Below are 17,845 nucleotides of genomic sequence, written 5' to 3'. Positions count from 1 at the left end.
AATATAATATAATATAATATAATATAATATAATATAATATAATATAATATAATATAATATAATATAATATAATATAATATAATGCAATCTCTGGTGTCATGAAGATGAGAAATTCAGGGAAGAAAGGAAAAGAGGGAGGAAAAAGAGAAAGGAGGGGGGTGGAAAAGATGAGAAGGGAGGGCAGGCCAGCTTACCTGATCAGACAGAAGGTGGATTTTGGCCTCATACTGATCGCAGCAGCCAGAGCTCACTTGTACGATGCAGGCCGTGCATACGCTTTCTCCAGACACTGGTAGAAACATCGCTTCCTGGATGAGGGCATTGATCAGAGAACTCTTGCCGGCTCCAGTGTTTCCCAAGAACCCCACATAGACCGGCTCCAGCGGCGGTTTTTCAATCAAGGCAAGAAGCCGGTTTCTGCATCCATTCCAAAATGCACATCAAGTATGAAATGAAGCACATCAGAGCAGAACGCAAAGACACTAAGATCCAGTCCTGGGCAACTCACATATCCTCCCTTTCTCTGACTGAAGGAGACAATCGCTCCTTGTTTACTATAAAGACTTGGGCCAGAGAGCAAACGGGACTAGGTAAAAATGCTTGGTAAGGAGAGTTCTCCACAAATGTTGTACTCTCCTCATAGGTGAGAGATACCCTTGTTGGTGTTCATGGAAACTGCATATCCATCAACCCAGAGTCCCATGAGCAAGGTCAACAACGTCCTTAACTTTACTGGGGATTTCCAGGCCAGTTCTGCACGAACAGTTCATGAACTCAGTGACACATGGCTTGGCTGAGTTTGGAGCCTTTCCACTTATCCACAGTGTGACTTTGCTTGCTTGGCCTCCCTGAGTTTCAGTTTCAGTATAAATGGGACAATCACATTAGCTCCCACTTTACAGGGGCATTAAGAGGATGAAATGAAATCGTGGGTTTGTAAGGTGCACAGTAGAGTAGCTGTCAACAGTGGCCACGCAACAAATAGCTATTAATGTTTTGTTTTGTTTTTTTTTAAAGTCTCAGCCATAGGGTTTTTTCTTCTATCCTGTGCTGTTTCTAATTAAAAGCACTTTCTGTTTTTCTTGGGGGAGAGGGTAGCATCAGGTGAGAGGATACCGATTCCAGACTCACATGAGATACTTGAGTCCGCTGGGAATGCTGTCATCCAGAAAGACAGACTGAATCAACTTCTGATAAGTGTTGCTCAGAACCCTCCTGGTCCTGGACTCCAGTTTTTCATCTGGAATCAAAAGAAATGGATGGTCTGGGATGTGCAGAGCAGAGAAAGAGTACCAAGTCTCTAAAGGAGGCTGCTGGATACTGCAGAGAAGGGAGAAAACTCATGAGACGAGAAGCTGGTCAACCCAGCGAGCAAGCTATCTGCCACTGGAGATCAGTGATCATCAAGAGGCGGTGTTCGTCCCAAGCCCCTCTAGAGACCAGCACGCTCTGTGCCTCCCCTACCACAGAACTTACTCAAGTGTTGCCACAGACTTTAGCCCTTCTAGATCCTGCTTTCCCGTGGATGCCATATAAACACCCACCAAGGTACCTAGGTGACCTTCTCCAGACTCTTCTTATCAGGAAAGGGCTCTTTTGAAAATGCCCCTCCTCTCCAGAGCAGCCTGCAGGTAGCCAGCCAAATTGCAGACCTCTGCAGAGACTACACAGGACGAGCGCATGCAGAGGTGTTTCCTTGCCTGCAGAACTCCCTCTGAGCTTTCACACACATTTGCATAAGACAGAGTCCTGTTGCGGCACCACACCCAGCCCTTCGTAACACTCACATTCCTTGAGAGCACTTTGCTCCACAGAGGGAAACGCTTGGAACTGCTGGCCGTGATGTGACCTGCGTCTTTTCTTCACAGGTTCTTTAAACAGATGGCAGTCAACTAGGGATAAACAGAGGATATACAGAATTACAAGTTGAGGGTGGACAGAGGATCCCTGCCTCATCTCTGCCAATGCACACAATCAAAAGGCCTCAGAGGACCCCGACCAGCTCTGCCTGCCTGTTAGTGCTTTTGGAAAGCAGCTCTGAGGGATTGTCCCAATTTAGGACCTAATTCTCAGATCACTGTACTTGTTTGCATCCGTTACTTTTGTATTATCTGTACAAATGTATTATCTGTACAGAGCAGCCAGTCACATAGTATCTGCAGTCAGGAATAATGTACAGCAGGGCACAGCTCACTTTTGTCATTTTATTCCATCCAGGACTCCAGCCTAGGGAACAGTGTAGCCCACACTCAGGGTGGGGCTTCCCACCTCTGTTAACCCAGTGCAGGAACTCCCTCACAGGTGTGCTTGTAGGCTGGTCTCCTCGGTGACTATGAATTGACAATCAGTATTAACCACCACGCGTCAGGCTCCAACATCACTCTCTAGAGGCAACCCTCTGTTTGCGTGTCCTCAGAAACCAAAGTGGCTGGGTTCACCAAACGTAAGTCTTAGGACATCCACTAACAGAGGAGAGGAAATCTCAAAGCAGGGTGAAGTATGGGGAACAGGCAAGCCTTTCAGATGAGGAAAGACCTCCATCAGAAACAGATCAGAGGGAAAAGAAAGCACGTAACCAGAACCCTTCCTCATCTGTAAACCGAAAGGCTGGTAAAATGGAAGCACCGAAACAGTTCGAGGGGTTCCCTGTACAATGGATGTCTTTCAGCTGGGCCTGGTGGTACATGACTCGGAAAGAAGGGAAATCGTGGTTTCTAGATCAGCCTGGGATACCTAGAAAGAGAATTATCTCAAAATAAAAGAGGGAGATGGCTCAGTCAGTAAAGTACTCGTGATACAGCATGAGGACCAGAGTCCAGTGGCCAGCACCTACATAGAAGTTATGGTGGGCCAGCTTTACACCCAGCACCGTGGAGGCAGAGAAAGGCGGAGGCTGGAGCTCCCTGGCCAGCCAGTCTGGCTTAGTTGGTAAGCTCCAGGGTCAGAGAGAGACTCTGTCTCGAAGAATAAGGTGGAATGTAATCACAATACATTATATGTATGTATGAGATCGGCCAAAACAACATTCTAAAATAGAAAGCAATGATGGTGTCACAGGCCTATGAGGATGCTGGACGAAAATCTGTCGAATTGTACAAACAGGCAAGTTGTGGACTATGTGGATTATTTATCAATAGAGATTTTATAAAACTTAACAACAAAGTGGACAGCAACTGAGGAAAACAGCCTACATTTGCCTCTGGCTTCCGTATCTATGCACACATGTGCACACATACAAATACACACATATGCAAATGCGTACAACATGTTTACATACACAAGCTGAAAAAATACTTTTAAATGGGGATAGAGCTCAGTGGTAGAGTACTTAACTAGCATACATGAGGTCCTAGGTTCAATCCCTAATACCACAAAAATGTATATTAATAAGGATTGTAGGAGCCAGAAGGGTCAAGGATACCACAAAAAAAACCCCACAACATCATCTAACCTGGGCTTATAGGGGCTCACAGAGACTGAACTGCCAACCAGGGAGCCTTCATGGAACTGACCCAGGCTCTCTGCACATATGTTACAGGTGTGTAGCTTGGTCTTCTTGTAGGACTCCTAACAGTGGGTGCAGGGGCTGTCTATGACTCTGTTGCCTGTCTTTGGGACCCTTCCTCTTACTAGGTGGCCTCATCTAGCATTAATAGGAGAGGACGGACTAGTTTTACTGGAACTTGATATGCCATGGCTGGTTGATATCCATGGGAGGCCTGCCCCTTTCTGAAGAGAAACTGAGGAGGAGTGGATGGGGTGGGGGTGGGGACAGGGAAGTGGGAGCGGGACTGGGAGGAGAGGAGGGAAGGTAAACTGTGGTCAAGATGTAGATAGATGATAGATAGGTAGGTAGATAGATAGACAGATAGATAGGCAGGCAGGTAGGTAGGTAGGTAGATAGAGATGCTTTTTGGAGATTAAATTAGGGAAACCACCCCTGCTCTATGCTTCTTCACCTACACACATTATCAGTTACTTCCTTAAGCAGGAAAAAATAGAACTCAGGAGCAGCAGATCTTTGAAGTCTGCGAGGGTCATTCGCTTACATGGTGACTTGATTTGGAGATGAAAAGCTGGTAAGGGCCATGAAGTTGAGGAGAGCTGTGCTTTAGATTTAGAAAATGTACCTCATTGGTGCTGCCTGGCTAGAAAGGGGTAATATCTTGGTTTCTGGGGCAAAAGTGCTGGAAATTATCCTAACCCAGTTACCAGGGGCTTGCTGGTTGCCAGCAAAACAGCCCTGGAATAAACTGGAACAAGCTGGTCCCAAGAGGTGCCACTCCAAGATCATGAAAAGAGGGTACAAAACCCCAAAGCTGAGTGTGGCCTAAGAAGGTCACCTTCCTTGATGGACCGGTGAGGCACTTCATTGGGGAGCCAGGGTAGCAGCCTACACAGAAACTCCAGACTGCTCCCATCCCTGGGCTCCAGATATGGGTCTCCCACACATCACGCACAGCCCTCCACCCCCACCACCTCTTTAGTCTCACATCTTCCAGCACAGACTCTGCTGCCCTTCTGGAGCGATAGAAGATCCAGTGAAGAGCCACACATGTGCTGAAGCTTGAGGAAATGGCTGACACCTCGTGTTTCTGCTGTCACAGATGAAAAGGCTCGTTCACTAGCTCCTTCCATCCCAGGAAATGATTGATCTCGACCAGAAGAATCCATCCTGGCTCAGCTTCAGGACTTTATTAGAACTAAATACCAAGCGGTTGCTGGCTCTCTGGCTTCAGCCAGAGAGGAAGAGGCAGAGAAGAAAAGAGCATGCTGCTTGAAGGCCTGGGACAGCTATAGGCCAAGTGCTGAAGACCCTGTGCCAGGAAGTAGCTCAGAATGTCAGGATGTATGCACAGTCCTGTATGAAATAATGTCAAAGGCTGTCTGCTTTGTAACTCTTGTGTGAACAATGTCTCTTAGCCACGCACAAAACAAGGAACAAGCCCATCTATCTAGGCCCTTATTTAAGCTTTGTTAGGCCTGGCAAATCATCTAATGTGTAGGAGCTCGGGGTAAGAGTTCGGGTGAAATAACATGTTTAACAATTCTTTACTCCGTTCACAAAATGAAAAAAATAAAAAAACCTTGGAAAGGATAAAACATTCCATCTTGAATTTATACCACAAATGGGCATATTAAACAGTAGCTGGAATGAACTGGCCTAAACTTGGACCATAGTTCTCATTATCCTCTACATTTGCTTGGGAATCCACTTGTCTTTTCCCAGCTACACTGGATTATTCTAGTAAAGAGCAAGACAGGCAGAAGGAAGCAGGAGGTGTCACTTTTGAAAAGTGATCCCCAATAGATGATCAAGCTGGACCTTGCTTTAGCAAAGGGCCCCCTCTTTAGCTCTGAGCTCAGCCCAAGTGACCTGAGAAGTTGCAGTTCTTTTTGTGTGTCCAGTCAGGCTTCAGGAGATGGCTGCTGCCTACAAAGTCCAGGAAACGTCCATCCCCTTTCCCCTAAGTGAGTTGTTTCCATAGTGATGAAGAATATTTTCCTCCTCGGTTTTGAGAAAGAGGATGATTTTGCTGCACCCTTTTTCCTGTACTTTGGAGCTACTTCCCTCAGGCTTCCTAAAGATGTACTCTCTGTGGCCCGGGATACCTCCCACCAACCCACTGAGGGAGCTAAGCTCAAACTGACCCCAATGGGACTCATCCTTCAATGAGACACTCCTTAGACCTTTCTCCGCTTCAAGGAAAAGCCAGCTGCTTGTGTTCCAAGGGCCTCACCTCACCCCCCCCCCCCCCGGATTTCAGAGAGCCCAAGCCCATGTTCTAGAAACTTTATTTTTACATAGGAACCCTCGTCTACATAACCGGTAGTCAAAGAGTTCGTTTTGTTATGAATAGACTGCTTTAATTATTGTTGTTAAAGATTGACATCCATTTCTTACTAAGTTGTCATCAGAAAACAGCATGTCACTAAAGAGCAAAGGATGACAGCCGTGGTTATAGTCTCAACAGAGACTATAGTGTTGTCTGTTCAGCAGACAACCCTAGCCAGGTCCTACCTAAGATCATTTCAGGGGTGTTACCTGAGTGTGGTGTCACACCCACCAAAGCCTCCATTTCTGCCATTTCCTGCTCTGTGGCTTCTTTTGCCTGCTGAGGAAAACCAGCCTGAAAGGACAAAGAACAAAGAGGAAAGGTATACACCTTAAAAGTACCATAAACAGCCAGGAGGAGTACCAATTCCACTCAATGAAAGACTAAACAAGAGAACCATAAGTTCGAGGGCAGGCTGGGCTACACAGCAAGGCCCGTGTTTCATTAAAAAACCAAAGCAGAAACCTCCCAGAGTGAGAATACATAAAAATGCTTGTGTCTTGTATCTGCCACTGGATAGCAATCTTCTAAAGAGCAGGGAGCATTCTCACTCCTCTTTGAAACCCTCACCATGCCTCATGCGCCACTGACGCTAACTGTGCCGCAGATTAATATGTGACCGTCGGTTCTCCATCACACACATCTCTAGGGAGGTTTAATCTGACATTGCCTGAGATCTTCAACTCATTCCGAAATGAGAATAAATCCCTGGTGACCAGAGCTAGGGAGGTCAAGTTCTGCGCTTCGGCTGTTGTGGGCAAGATCAGTGCCCCAGTTAGGTGAACTTGAACCTGTGCCAATGACATTAATCTCCAGCAAGTGTCAGCTTGAAGTGGGTAGGTCTACAGTGACATTTCTTGGGGCTGAGGCTGTGTTGCTGGATACTGAGCAGGGAAGGAGAGGTACAGTAATTCAGATTGGTGGGCTTTCTTGCCCCCACTTCAACAGGAAGATAACTTACTGGGGCTTGATTATGCGCAGCCCTGTGGCATCCCTGTGGAAGGGACAGTACACAAAGCAGGTGGACATATACCGCACTGGAGCCCCTTTCTCAGCTTTCCTAGGTGAGAATATGGGAACACAGGGGGGAGTACCTGGAGTCCTTGCTTTCCATAGCCACTACTTCTGCGGGGGAGCACTCAGCAGTGCATTTCAAAAACAGAACCACCAACCCTTCTGAAATATGCAAAACCTTCCTGATGGGTCAACCTCCACTAACCTCTTAGGTCTTTCAGAGACAGACTCTCTACAGAAGGCAGGCGGAGCCTTATTTACATGTGACCCCCAAATAAAAATCACAGCTCGCCAGTTGAAAGGATCTATTCTTGGGGCACCTTGCCGACCTGACCTGACCAAACGGCCTTTGTGTTTGGTACTCTGCTAGAATGCGGGGGGGGGGGGGGGGGGGGATGCGACCATAGGTGAGGACAGAAGCAATTTAGCCCTCCCCTCTGTCTCCTGCAGCCCATTCTCAGGCTATGCACACCCTCTGTGGTTCTCCAGGGAAGGGAATTCTGCTGAATTTCCATACACCTAGCCTGTTGGGACATCCTGTCCCTTTTCATTCCTGTGAGCTCCTACTCTTTACTCAAGATTTTCTTCCTGGATTTTTTTTTTCCAATAAGGTGTCTGAATTCTTTATTATTTCCCTCTCAGGTGCCTGCTGCTCTGTAAATGGCCCAGTTATGATGACCTTTCTTTTCTCCCTCTCTCCCCCTCTCCCTCCCCCTCTTTCTTTCTTTTCTTTCTTTCCACAGCATCTCTCTATGTAGCTTAGGCCCAGATTGGCCTCCAGCTCATGACTCTTTTGCCGCTCTGGAGTGCTGGGATTACAGGTGTGTACCCCTATGTATAGCTCAGTAGCCATGGTTTATTTATGTTTCCTCCTTCTTGAACTATGAATTCTTCAAGGTGTTCTGATACTAGAGAAGTCTGTGCCATCTGATAAGGTACTAGATGGACCCTAAGGCATCTTCAGATGCCGATATTCTGAGCTCTTATTTGAAGTGCTCAGCAGAAATGCTAAGAGGGGAAAGGTTCAAGATCATATATCATGAAAGACACAGTGACTTCTGATTGAAACACTTGGGGCTGAAGAGATGGCCCAGCAGTTAAGAGAAGTCATTGTTCATGCAGAGGATCCAGGTTCCATTCCCAGCACCCACAGGGTGGTTCACGTCCACCCATAACTCTGGTCCTAGGGGAGTCTAATGCCCTCTTCTGGCCTTTGTGGTTAATAGGCACACACATGATACGCAGATATACATGCAGCCAAAAACACCTATATACATAAACAAACAAACAAACAAATAGTTTAAAATTCATTGTTACTAAGCCACATCAGGACCGAAGTGAGTAAGGGCAGAAAAGGTCAAAGTATTACAACATGGCCACTCTACACTAAGACCTGTCAGTGACTTTTGGCACAAAAATGAGGAAGTAACAAATAACTTTGCCATTTCCTAAATAATTGTGGCTCAGTGAGCCGTCATTACACAGAACATTAGCCATCATGTCTCCGCTGTGGACACTGGAGACCAAAGAAAACGCATGGTCCCACTGTTGGACAAAAATCTGTGGATTTCCAGGACAATCTGTGTTCTAGAATTCAAATTCCCGGGGTGGGTGGAATAGTGAGTCCAAACAAAACCCAAAAGAACCAATTGACCATGGCCAAAGCATCCTTGCCATACTTCTATAAGGCTGCAAGAACATCTCTCAGACTTTTGGATTTGAAGATGCCTTAAGATTCATCTTTGAGACAAAGGCCCTTTAGTTCCAGAGGGATGTGGATTAAAGCACATTTTAAAAAGTGCACACAGTTAAGGGAAGACACAGGCATGCTCACTGGATTCTGGAACATGGGCAGCGATTTGGGCTGCTTTCAGGGTCAGGGGAAAGTTCAACTGTCTTCATTTACTACATCAACAACACATGATGTCCAGAAAAATCTGTTGGCACATATATATCTAGGTTTAGACTGAGTTTGTCTGCATCAAGCAGACAGCAAACTGTGAGCCTCTCACCAAAAGAGCAGCCACAGTATCAGCAGACAAAGTTTGTGACCTCTAGCTGACATAGGGAAATAACGGGAATGACTTGAAATGAGGTTTCAGGAATTTAGTTTTCAGATTCCTTCTGCCAAGTTCAAAGACTGAAGAAGGGGTCATTTGATTGGCAAACTAAGGCACTAGAAAATTGGCAGGAACCCTCTATAAAGAGAGCAAAAGGAAAAGCTATAAGCGTCCAGTCAATCAATATGGGACTGAACGCTGTAGTGGCAAAGGGCAATTTGCTTCTTCTTCTGCTACCAACCAAAAGAGCAGCGGGGCTATGGGACTTCCCAAAGTCACCCTGACACTCTGAGCCTTGTGTTTCCCATCTGTAAGCAGAAGGTGTGTCCTCTGGCGTCAACTGACAGGATGAGAATCCTCATGTGGAAACATCACCAACAACATAACGGTGATTAGGAGCAGAGGAGTACTACTGAGACAGCCCCAGTGCCGAGTTTACAGTCTTCAAGAGACAACAGCCTTCCTCAGCTGATGCCAGAATCCTCTTCCCTGCAAAGGGAGGTAATAATGGTCGGGTATGGAGGGAAAATTGGATTGGCTTCCATAAAGAGCCAATCCAAGGCAGTCCAAACTTACACTGCGCAGACCAGCAAGCTTCTCCGAGCTCACGTTATTTTGCTGCATGGCCAGCCTTCAGGTTTTGCTCTTAGGGCTCATTTACATTTGCATGCCCTGAGCCCTAAAATAGCATCTTTTTAAATGATGCTCTGCTTGGGATGGCCTCCCCGGTAGTGCTGATTTCCTGTTAAATAACTGACTTTTGACAATTATTCCTACCCCTCTCACCCGCCCTTTCTTTTGTTTGTCTTTGCTCATGATCTTTTTATTATAAGCGGTCAGTAAAAGAGGTGATACGAACTCATTATCCCTCCCAGAGAACAGCTGTGGAGAGTGAAATTAAAGAAGGACCATCAGAGCCTTTATTTTACAGATATGGACCCTGAAGCACAGAGAAGGGAAGGAACAATCACACAGTAAGGTAGTTGTCACCAGACAACAAAGTCAAGAGCAATTATTCCATATGGGCTCTCAAGCCAAACCTTCAAATTCCTCAAGGAAAAAGAAGTGGTTTTCACTTAACCCATCAGCCAGTGTATCCAATGTCAGGTGTCCGTCAGAGGTGGAAAGGGCATGTGGTGATGCGTTTTACTGCCAACTTTCCCCCTAGGTGAATAAGTGAGTAGTTAAGCAGATACTATCCCATTCGGATGAAACAAAGTTTAATCTTTTGTCTTCCTCTCCCAAGCTTGTCACAGTAATAAGATATAATATTTCTCCCTGTTATGAATCCATATGACCTGAACATTTCCTGCATTGCTGTTTTATTTTGGGAGAAATGGTTCTGCTTTGCCTGAAATTATGTTTCTTTTGTTTGTTTGTTTGTTTGTTTGTTTTTAAAAAAAACATAGAATTTTATTCTCCCAATTTCTAGTATATTGGTACTTATATGGCCTTAAAATTCACTCACAACATACAGAAAGGTAAAATTCATTTTCTCTTAAGTAACAACTCATCTTGGCCAAGGAGAGTGCTCATCAGGTAAAGGTGCTTTCCCCTGATTGCTGTACAGGCCTGACAGCAAGTTCCACTGTTAGAACACAGGGGAAAGGTGAGCAGGAGGATACCTCTCTCATTCTGGCATGCTTACAGAAAAGTAGGAGTTAGAGACAGGAGACTCAGCTGAAGTCTCCCAGACCGCCTCGCTTGCTATGCACTAAGCAGAGCAGTGGAAGAAACAAGAAGCCTGTAACCCACTCTTAGAAAGTCAGTCATTGAAAAGAAAATCTTCCTGTCTCCCCAGACTGAAGAATTCCAGTATTTGTGTGGCTAGCCCGTCCTCACGGGCAGAAGCACAATTCCCCATTCTTTGGGGACTTTTTGTGTACTGACTTCCTTTTGAGACGTACAATATGGAAATTGGAGGGAAAGAAGTAATTTACCCCATACCACCCCAGCCAAACAACCCAGGTCAGAACAAGGAGATGCTGTTGATTCTCCTCGAGGTGTGATGAGAATGACTTCAACTCTGTGAGCTTCTTCCCCCAACCCCTAATTCTAATCTAATCTAATCTAAGTATAAGAAAAATATCAGGAAATGCCAATAGCAGAGAATCTTACAAAGTGCCAAGCCAAATTGGTACCCTTCCAATTTGTACCCATCCAAATTGTCAATCTTGTCAAAAAGAAAGGTCTCAGGTGACAGCCAAGAAGAACCTATAGAGACAGAACAGACAAGTATAATTTGGTATTCTGGAAGGAATCCTATAGTAGACCATGAACCCCAGATATAAACTCAGAACCTCCATTCACTAAGACATAGACATCACTTAGCACCGACACAGAAATATGGGCCCATTCATAACTAATGTACCACTCCAGTATAATCAGGGTGATTGAGTGCAGGTTACAGGAACTATTTTCTCAAGCTCTCTGTAAATCTAAAACTATTAATTTTAAGCTGCTATTATTTTTTTAAAAAAATAATCCACAAACCATAGCACAAAAATACATAAGAGAAATAACTTACCAGATGTTGCTGAACAGAACACAAAAAGCAAAACTCCAAAAAATTCCAAACAGCTTTGCTTCAGTTCCAGGAGTCCACAGTGAGACAGCGGCTAGCAGAGAACACACCTACACAGCTGTGCAGACGCCAGGGACCTGCTAGATCAGGCCCTCAGTGGTCACATTCACAAAGCCACATTTATAAACACAGCGGAAGTGAAACCAACCACTGTAGGCCATCTACCCCAGCCTCCTCCCCCCAAATGCAGATACGCTATTTTCTATTTTCTTTTAAACTTCAAATCACATGTAAAATGGGGGTTGTGCCCTCCTCCCAGCTGTCTCCCCGCAATCAGGCAGGACTTGACCACTTTTTCTTCCCAAACATATCCCAGAACCTTGCCACAGCACACTTTTCTCTGAGGGTAACTGCTATCCGGATGGGTCCAGGCTGGAGAAACAAAGGACCAGTTCGCAGATTCTCAAATATGCATGAGGGAGGTGGAGGACAGGACATGGTCAACAGCCAATTTGATGCAAACTCATTGTTACCCCCAAACACATTCCATCAAAGATAAAATATTATTGGATTTTGATTATAGAAAAAAAGAAGAAGTAGAGAGCCAGGGTCAAGTAACTCTTTTGAGAAATTAAACTTTAGATTTTTTTTTTAAAATTTTAATTGTGTTCTGTTTCTTTTTAAGACAGAGTCTCCCTACGTAGCATAGACTGGTCTTGAACTTAAAAACAAATGTTTTTAGAGTGCCACCCAGCAGAGAAGGACTGAAAATAAAACCTCCTCCCCTGTGAAGGTTGGCTACCCTGTCTATCAGACTCAGGAAAAGTGAATCCTTTCAAGCTGCAGATATGGGCCGTTACCTCTGGATAGCGCGATTTGATCATTCCCAGTTCAACGTTCAAGGACTCTGGGTGTGTGTGTAGCCCAAAATGGGAGTCAGAAAGTAACAAAATCAAAACGTGGGCAGAATTGAAGATAAACGTTCAGAGTATCTAAAAAACTGCTTTGAACTTTCGACAGAATGGGTCCTTCTTACACAAGCAAGATACTGAAATATCAATATGAATTCCAGAGATTTTTTTTTCCTCTTTGGCTCTTTTGCATTTCTTTTTATATGTTTGCCAGTATGAATTTCAAAACAGAAAAAAAATCACCATGAATATCACAAGATCACCACTTCCAATCATACAACCATACTTAGCTTGCCCCCTCCTGGCGAGTTCCATGTCTGAACAGCTAACTATATTCAGAAGTGCTATTGAATCACTTTAAAATAGGCTGGGGAGCTGTTAAAGATCCCTGGGTTCTTTACACCAGCCCTTGGCACTGAAACTGGACTTGGGCACTAATGCTAGATTGGTGAGAAGTTTGGTCACTCTGTCCAGCTGAATTCCCACTGAACTCAGTGAAAGAATCAAAGTCAATCGGGGGCGGGGGAGGGGGACAATTCTCACAAAGCATCATCACACCCTACCCCCCCATCACTGCTCTGCTCTGTTAATAGATGAACCATCCAAGTGCCCATCAAAGGATAACTTGTCTCTTCTCCTGCATCATATCATATTTCTTCAATCAAAGAATTAAGCAGAACACTTCCTTCTCTTAATCCATCAAACTTTAACTCCCCACCCCAGTAGATATACATGCAAGCCCACTGCCATTTTGCATCACCCTCTTGTCCTCAGATATTTTTGCCAGCCACTGCCCCATTTAGCCACACTTTCTTATGACAAATCTCCTCAAAATTGTCTCAACTCACCCAATCCTCTCCTATGCATCTATTATAAACCATCCTAGTTTGTGCTCTGCTGCTCTAATAAATACCCTAACCAAAAGCAACCTCAGGGGGAAAGGGTTTCTTTGGCTTACACTTCTAGGTCACAGTCCAGCATTGAGGAAAGTCAGGGCAGGAGTTTGAGCAGGAAGTAAAGCAGAGACTATGAAGGAATGCTGTTTGCTGGATTGCTTCCAGGCTCATATCTAGCTATCCTTCTTGTACAGCCCAGGCCCATCTGCTCAGGGATGGTACCGTCTCCGTGAGCTGTGCCCTCCTCCATCAATTAGCAATCAAGAAAATGCCTCATAGCCCAATCGGGTAGAAATAATTCTTCAGTTGAAGTTCCCCTTTCCAACAGTGTCAAGTTGGTAACCAAGATTAGCTGGCGCTATAAGCTTACTTCAGTCCAGCTGGGACCCTTCGTCTTCCTCCAAAACTGTTCTCATCAAGGTCCCCAATGATCCTGATCAACTCAGTCTTTATCTTCCTTGACTCAGCAGCAGTGCATGACCCAGTTGATAACTCCCTACTTCCTGACGTTGTTTACTTGGCTTTTGGTTCTCCTCCCGCCTCCCTAGATGTACCTAGCCAGTTTCCTAGCCAGTTACTAGCCTTGTCTCTGATCTGTTAATAATAGGATACCCTGAGGCTTAGACTTCAGTCTCATTTTTCACACTGTATCACAACTTTAAGCTACACCATACACCTAAAACTCTCAACTGGATCTCAAGCTATAACTTCTCTCGTGATTTGCCACTCACCAGGCATCTCAGATAAACAAATCCAAAGCCCCTCTGAGACATCTCATCTCAGATCATGACAACTGCGTTATTCCTGTCCTTGATCCACAGCCGAGATCTCACACTTGACCTCTCTCTCTCCATGATCCCACACTGAGTGAAACACTTATTGAAATCATCAAAAACATTTTGATTTTGAGCATGTCTTACCACTTCCATGACTTTCCACCCTGATTTGAGGCACAATAATCTCTTGCCTTACTCAGTGCTTCCAAACTTTGATGACATTGCAATCTGTCTTTTGCTGTCTTTTGTTTGTTTGTTTGTTTTGTATTGTTGAGAGCAAAAGCGAGTTGGGGAGGAAAGGGTTTATTTTGCTTACACTTCCACATTGTAGTTCATCACTGAAGGAAGACAGGACAGGAACTCAAACAGGGCAGGGACCCGGAGGTAAGAGCTGATTCAGGAGCTAAGGAGGAGTGCTACTGACTGACTTTCTTCCCCTGAGTCGCTCAGCTTTCTGTTATAGAACCCAGCAGCCCAGGGCTGGCACCACAGCAGGATAGGCCCTCTGTTATCAATCACTACTTAAGAAAATGCCGTACAGCCAGACCTTGTGGAGGCATTTTTCTCAATTGAGGTTCCCTCCTTTCAGATAACTCTAGTTTGTGTGTCAGGCTGACATAATCCTAGCTAGCATGGAGTCATGGAGCATTCTTGTTTTATACATGTTAATCTTGAGATACATATTAGACATCAACATCTAACAAGATGTCAAACAGGGAAGAGGCTGGGGTTTTAAATATCTGAGAACAGAAAGGTGATATTTAAAACCATGGAACTCTGGGGAATCACAAGAGATAGGATCACATGACTGATGCAGTAGACCAGTATCTTGAAGTGAGACAGAGGTATCCATAAAAGACTGAAAAATTAATAATAGAAAATTCTAGAACAGGGACCCGTATCCTAAAGTATTTTTAGGGAAGGTAACTTATTTTTTGTTGATGGGCTGGGGTTGGTGATATTAAGATAACGTGATACACTGAAAAATTTCAATATTGACTAAGACAGGATCAGTATAGTGGTGGCACCCCAAACAGAGCTACCTCAACTCTAGTGAGAAGTAACTACTGGAAACACATCTTCCAGCCTTTATTAATGCCAAGAATTCTTCATCTCAGGTCTGTGGGCAAAAGAGATCGTGGAAGGGTTTCAACAAAAAGTTATTCCAAGTCCTAACTCCAGATGTTGCCAAATTTTGTGCATGGTGTCTTACCTAGTGTTTTCATGACTGTTATCAAGAAAAATCTAAGACTCCGGGGAGCCTACAGTCTGCAAAGCATATAAGATCAAGCTGATACTTGCTTCTTGTCTAGTGTCTTTCAGGAAGATCAGAGCTTAGCTTTCATCACACTGAAAGGCTAATGCTCACTGTGTCGAGGATTTCTATCCACTCTCCCCCATGTGTGGTGTACCTGGCCCCATGCAAGGACCACATTCTTCAAACAGGCAGCTAGACAAGTAACTAAATGCAAGATAAAAGCCTGGCATCTCTCTTCATTTTGTGTCTATTTGTCTCCTTTACTTTCGCTGAAGGGTCAAAGAGAAATCACTGTCCTAAACCTGCAGCCACCCTGATTGGAGAGAAAACAAAGCCTCAAAACGCAGACTCCTGCCATAGAAAGACCATTATCAGTCAGGGCTGCACCCTGGAGCATTAAGTGATTATCTGTAGGAGCAGATGGATCTCCTGAGGGAACGACAGCAATAAAGACTTTGATCACCCTGAGATCCAGTGTCCAGTGATCAGCCAGAGCACACCTTAACCATCAGGACTGTTTAAATAAACATGCCTCTTGCCTTCTGCCCTCAATTCTTCCATAATCTTTAAAAACTTATGTCAACACCCCAAGACAGACTTGGAGGTGGGTGTCGGGGGAGGGGCGGGTGTACGTGGGGAAACCACTGGTATCCTTTATCTATTCCTCATCTCGACAAGGTTGACCATACAAGTGACACGTGGCCCACGTGGAGGCTGTCAAAGCCCAGGCTTTTGCTTTAAGAACTCTGGCCACATTTCACTCTCGTGCCAGATTCCCAGAGCAGATGAACTTTCTTTAGATAAACTGTCCCGTCGTTCTTAGCCAGGTCCAGCTTCCTGGTCCCCAAAAAGTCTCCACCCTCCCACTCAACCTGGACGCACATCTCCTCCCAGTCTATGAGAGGTGAAGCCGCTACCTGGACGGGGCGGGGCTCCACGCCCCGCCTTCTGGGAAGAGCTTTACGGTACAGTCGCTGTGCTTTCACGACAGCCCCGGGCTGCTTTACGGCTGCTAACTTTCTCGGTGCTCTCAACTACAGTACGTGGTGGCATCCTGTTACGGCGGCGCCGAGATGAGGCAAAAGAGGAAAGGTGCGGAAAAACAAGTGGGACGAGGAGGCAAGGGAGGTGGTGGATGCCCCGCGATCACGGGATGAACCCCACTTTCCCACGGGAATCTGCTTCCTGGTCCGGGGCCCTGCAATCTGGGGTCGGCAGGCCTCCCTTTGTCTGTGGGCTTTGTAAAACAGTCATCTCTCTTTTTTTTACTCTCTCTTTGGAAGTGACTAGTTGGTGTCTTTTTGTGTAGCTGGGTAAACAGTACCGTTATTCCACGAGAGGTCCCAGAGGAGTTAAGGTGGTGAGTTGTAGTTTAATTTGTGGCGACTTATTAGACGTATTTATTTGAGTTGTTTTTAAATCTTAAAGTAGGACAGGCGTTGTTACTATCCTAAAGTAGGAATTATCCATGTAGTTTGAGCAACAGCTTTACGTGAACTTACTCCCATTTATTTTACCTCCGGAGTAGCCTGGAGCAGTTCTGTGCGGGTTTTTCAACAGAATGAGGTCATAAAAAACACAAACAAACAAAAATCCTTTTTAAAGCTGGGCTTGATTAACACACGCCTGTGATCCCAGCACTCAGGGAGGCAGAGGCAGGAGGATCTCAGAGTTCGAGGCCAGCGTGGGCTACAAAGCAAGACAAGGACAGCCAGGGCTGCACAGAGATACCCTATCTCGAAAACCCAAATACCCTCCCCCGTTTTTAAAAGTATTTGTAATACATTCCGTTTTTATCTGTGTACTGCCCTTGAGCAGTTGGCCTGATAATGCTGTTGGGATCAGTCATTTTGAAGCCCTGTCCTCATTTCATGCTTGAAAAAGCCGAGGTTTGGTTAACTTTTCCAGCTAAGTTTATACTTAGTGTGTGGAGCTGTCATGGTGTGCCTGTGATGCCAGAAGCATTAAATGAAAACTAAATATGGTGTTGGTCACTGCTTCTTGGCATTCTGGAATTTCCCTTCCAAACAACATGCTCTATATCAAATACAACATGCATTGGATTAATTTGAGCTTACCTTGCTGTAACTTGTTCGTTTTAGGCTGGCAACCAGCAAGCCCCAGCAATCCTGATGTCATAGTCCCATGCCATGCCCTCTGTGGCCCCCTCTTTACAGCCATGAATGTGGCTATGCCTCGCTTTTAACATGTGTGTTGGCATTTGAACTCAGATCTTCATGTTTGTAGATTTTTAATGTACTATTCAAAAGCCTTTTGTTAGCATCCAGATTGACCGTATCTTTTTTAAACTTTCTGACTTATTCTTTATGTTGATAGTCTCACTGTTTTTTTAGTCTTACTTTCTTTAAAAAAATACTTTTTTTTTTTTTTTTTAAGTTACAGAGTTAAGAATATATACTTCTACTGTTTTTTTAGTGCCTTTGCGTCATGGCCAGTGTACCATCTGTTTATTGAACCCTGTTCAGGCAGCGTCCTTTCACCAAAATAGGTAGTTCTTATGCCTAGCATTGTCCCATACTGCTTGTTCCCTGGTTCAAACCCTGTCCTT

General features: G+C 44.9%; 2 protein-coding genes across 2 annotated transcripts in view; one reads left to right on the top strand and one right to left on the bottom strand.

The window, feature by feature from the left end:
• The window catches only part of Nuggc (nuclear GTPase, germinal center associated), a 41,237-nt gene extending 31,702 nt beyond the window's left edge, over positions 1-9,535 (bottom strand). The window contains exons 1-5 of the mRNA XM_055609853.1: positions 9,488-9,535; positions 6,047-6,131; positions 1,788-1,892; positions 1,132-1,240; positions 195-417 (exon numbers count right to left, since the gene is read on the bottom strand). Of these exons, the coding sequence (XP_055465828.1) occupies positions 195-417; positions 1,132-1,240; positions 1,788-1,892; positions 6,047-6,131; positions 9,488-9,535 (570 nt within the window). The remainder of the gene's footprint in view (positions 1-194; positions 418-1,131; positions 1,241-1,787; positions 1,893-6,046; positions 6,132-9,487) is intronic.
• Positions 9,536-16,284: 6,749 nt separating this feature from the next.
• Positions 16,285-17,845, top strand: part of Elp3 (elongator acetyltransferase complex subunit 3) — a 66,677-nt gene continuing 65,116 nt past the window's right edge. The window contains exon 1 of the mRNA XM_055609700.1: positions 16,285-16,368. Coding sequence (XP_055465675.1) covers positions 16,350-16,368 — 19 coding nt within the window. The 5' untranslated portion in view covers positions 16,285-16,349. The remainder of the gene's footprint in view (positions 16,369-17,845) is intronic.

The sequence above is a fragment of the Psammomys obesus genome, unplaced genomic scaffold (assembly GCF_907164565.1).
Source record: "Psammomys obesus unplaced genomic scaffold, mPsaObe1.curated_primary_1811, whole genome shotgun sequence".
In the NCBI taxonomy this organism is placed as follows: Eukaryota; Metazoa; Chordata; class Mammalia; order Rodentia; family Muridae; genus Psammomys; species Psammomys obesus.
Note: the sequence above shows the minus strand (reverse complement) of the source record. Positions and strands in the feature narration are given on the sequence as shown.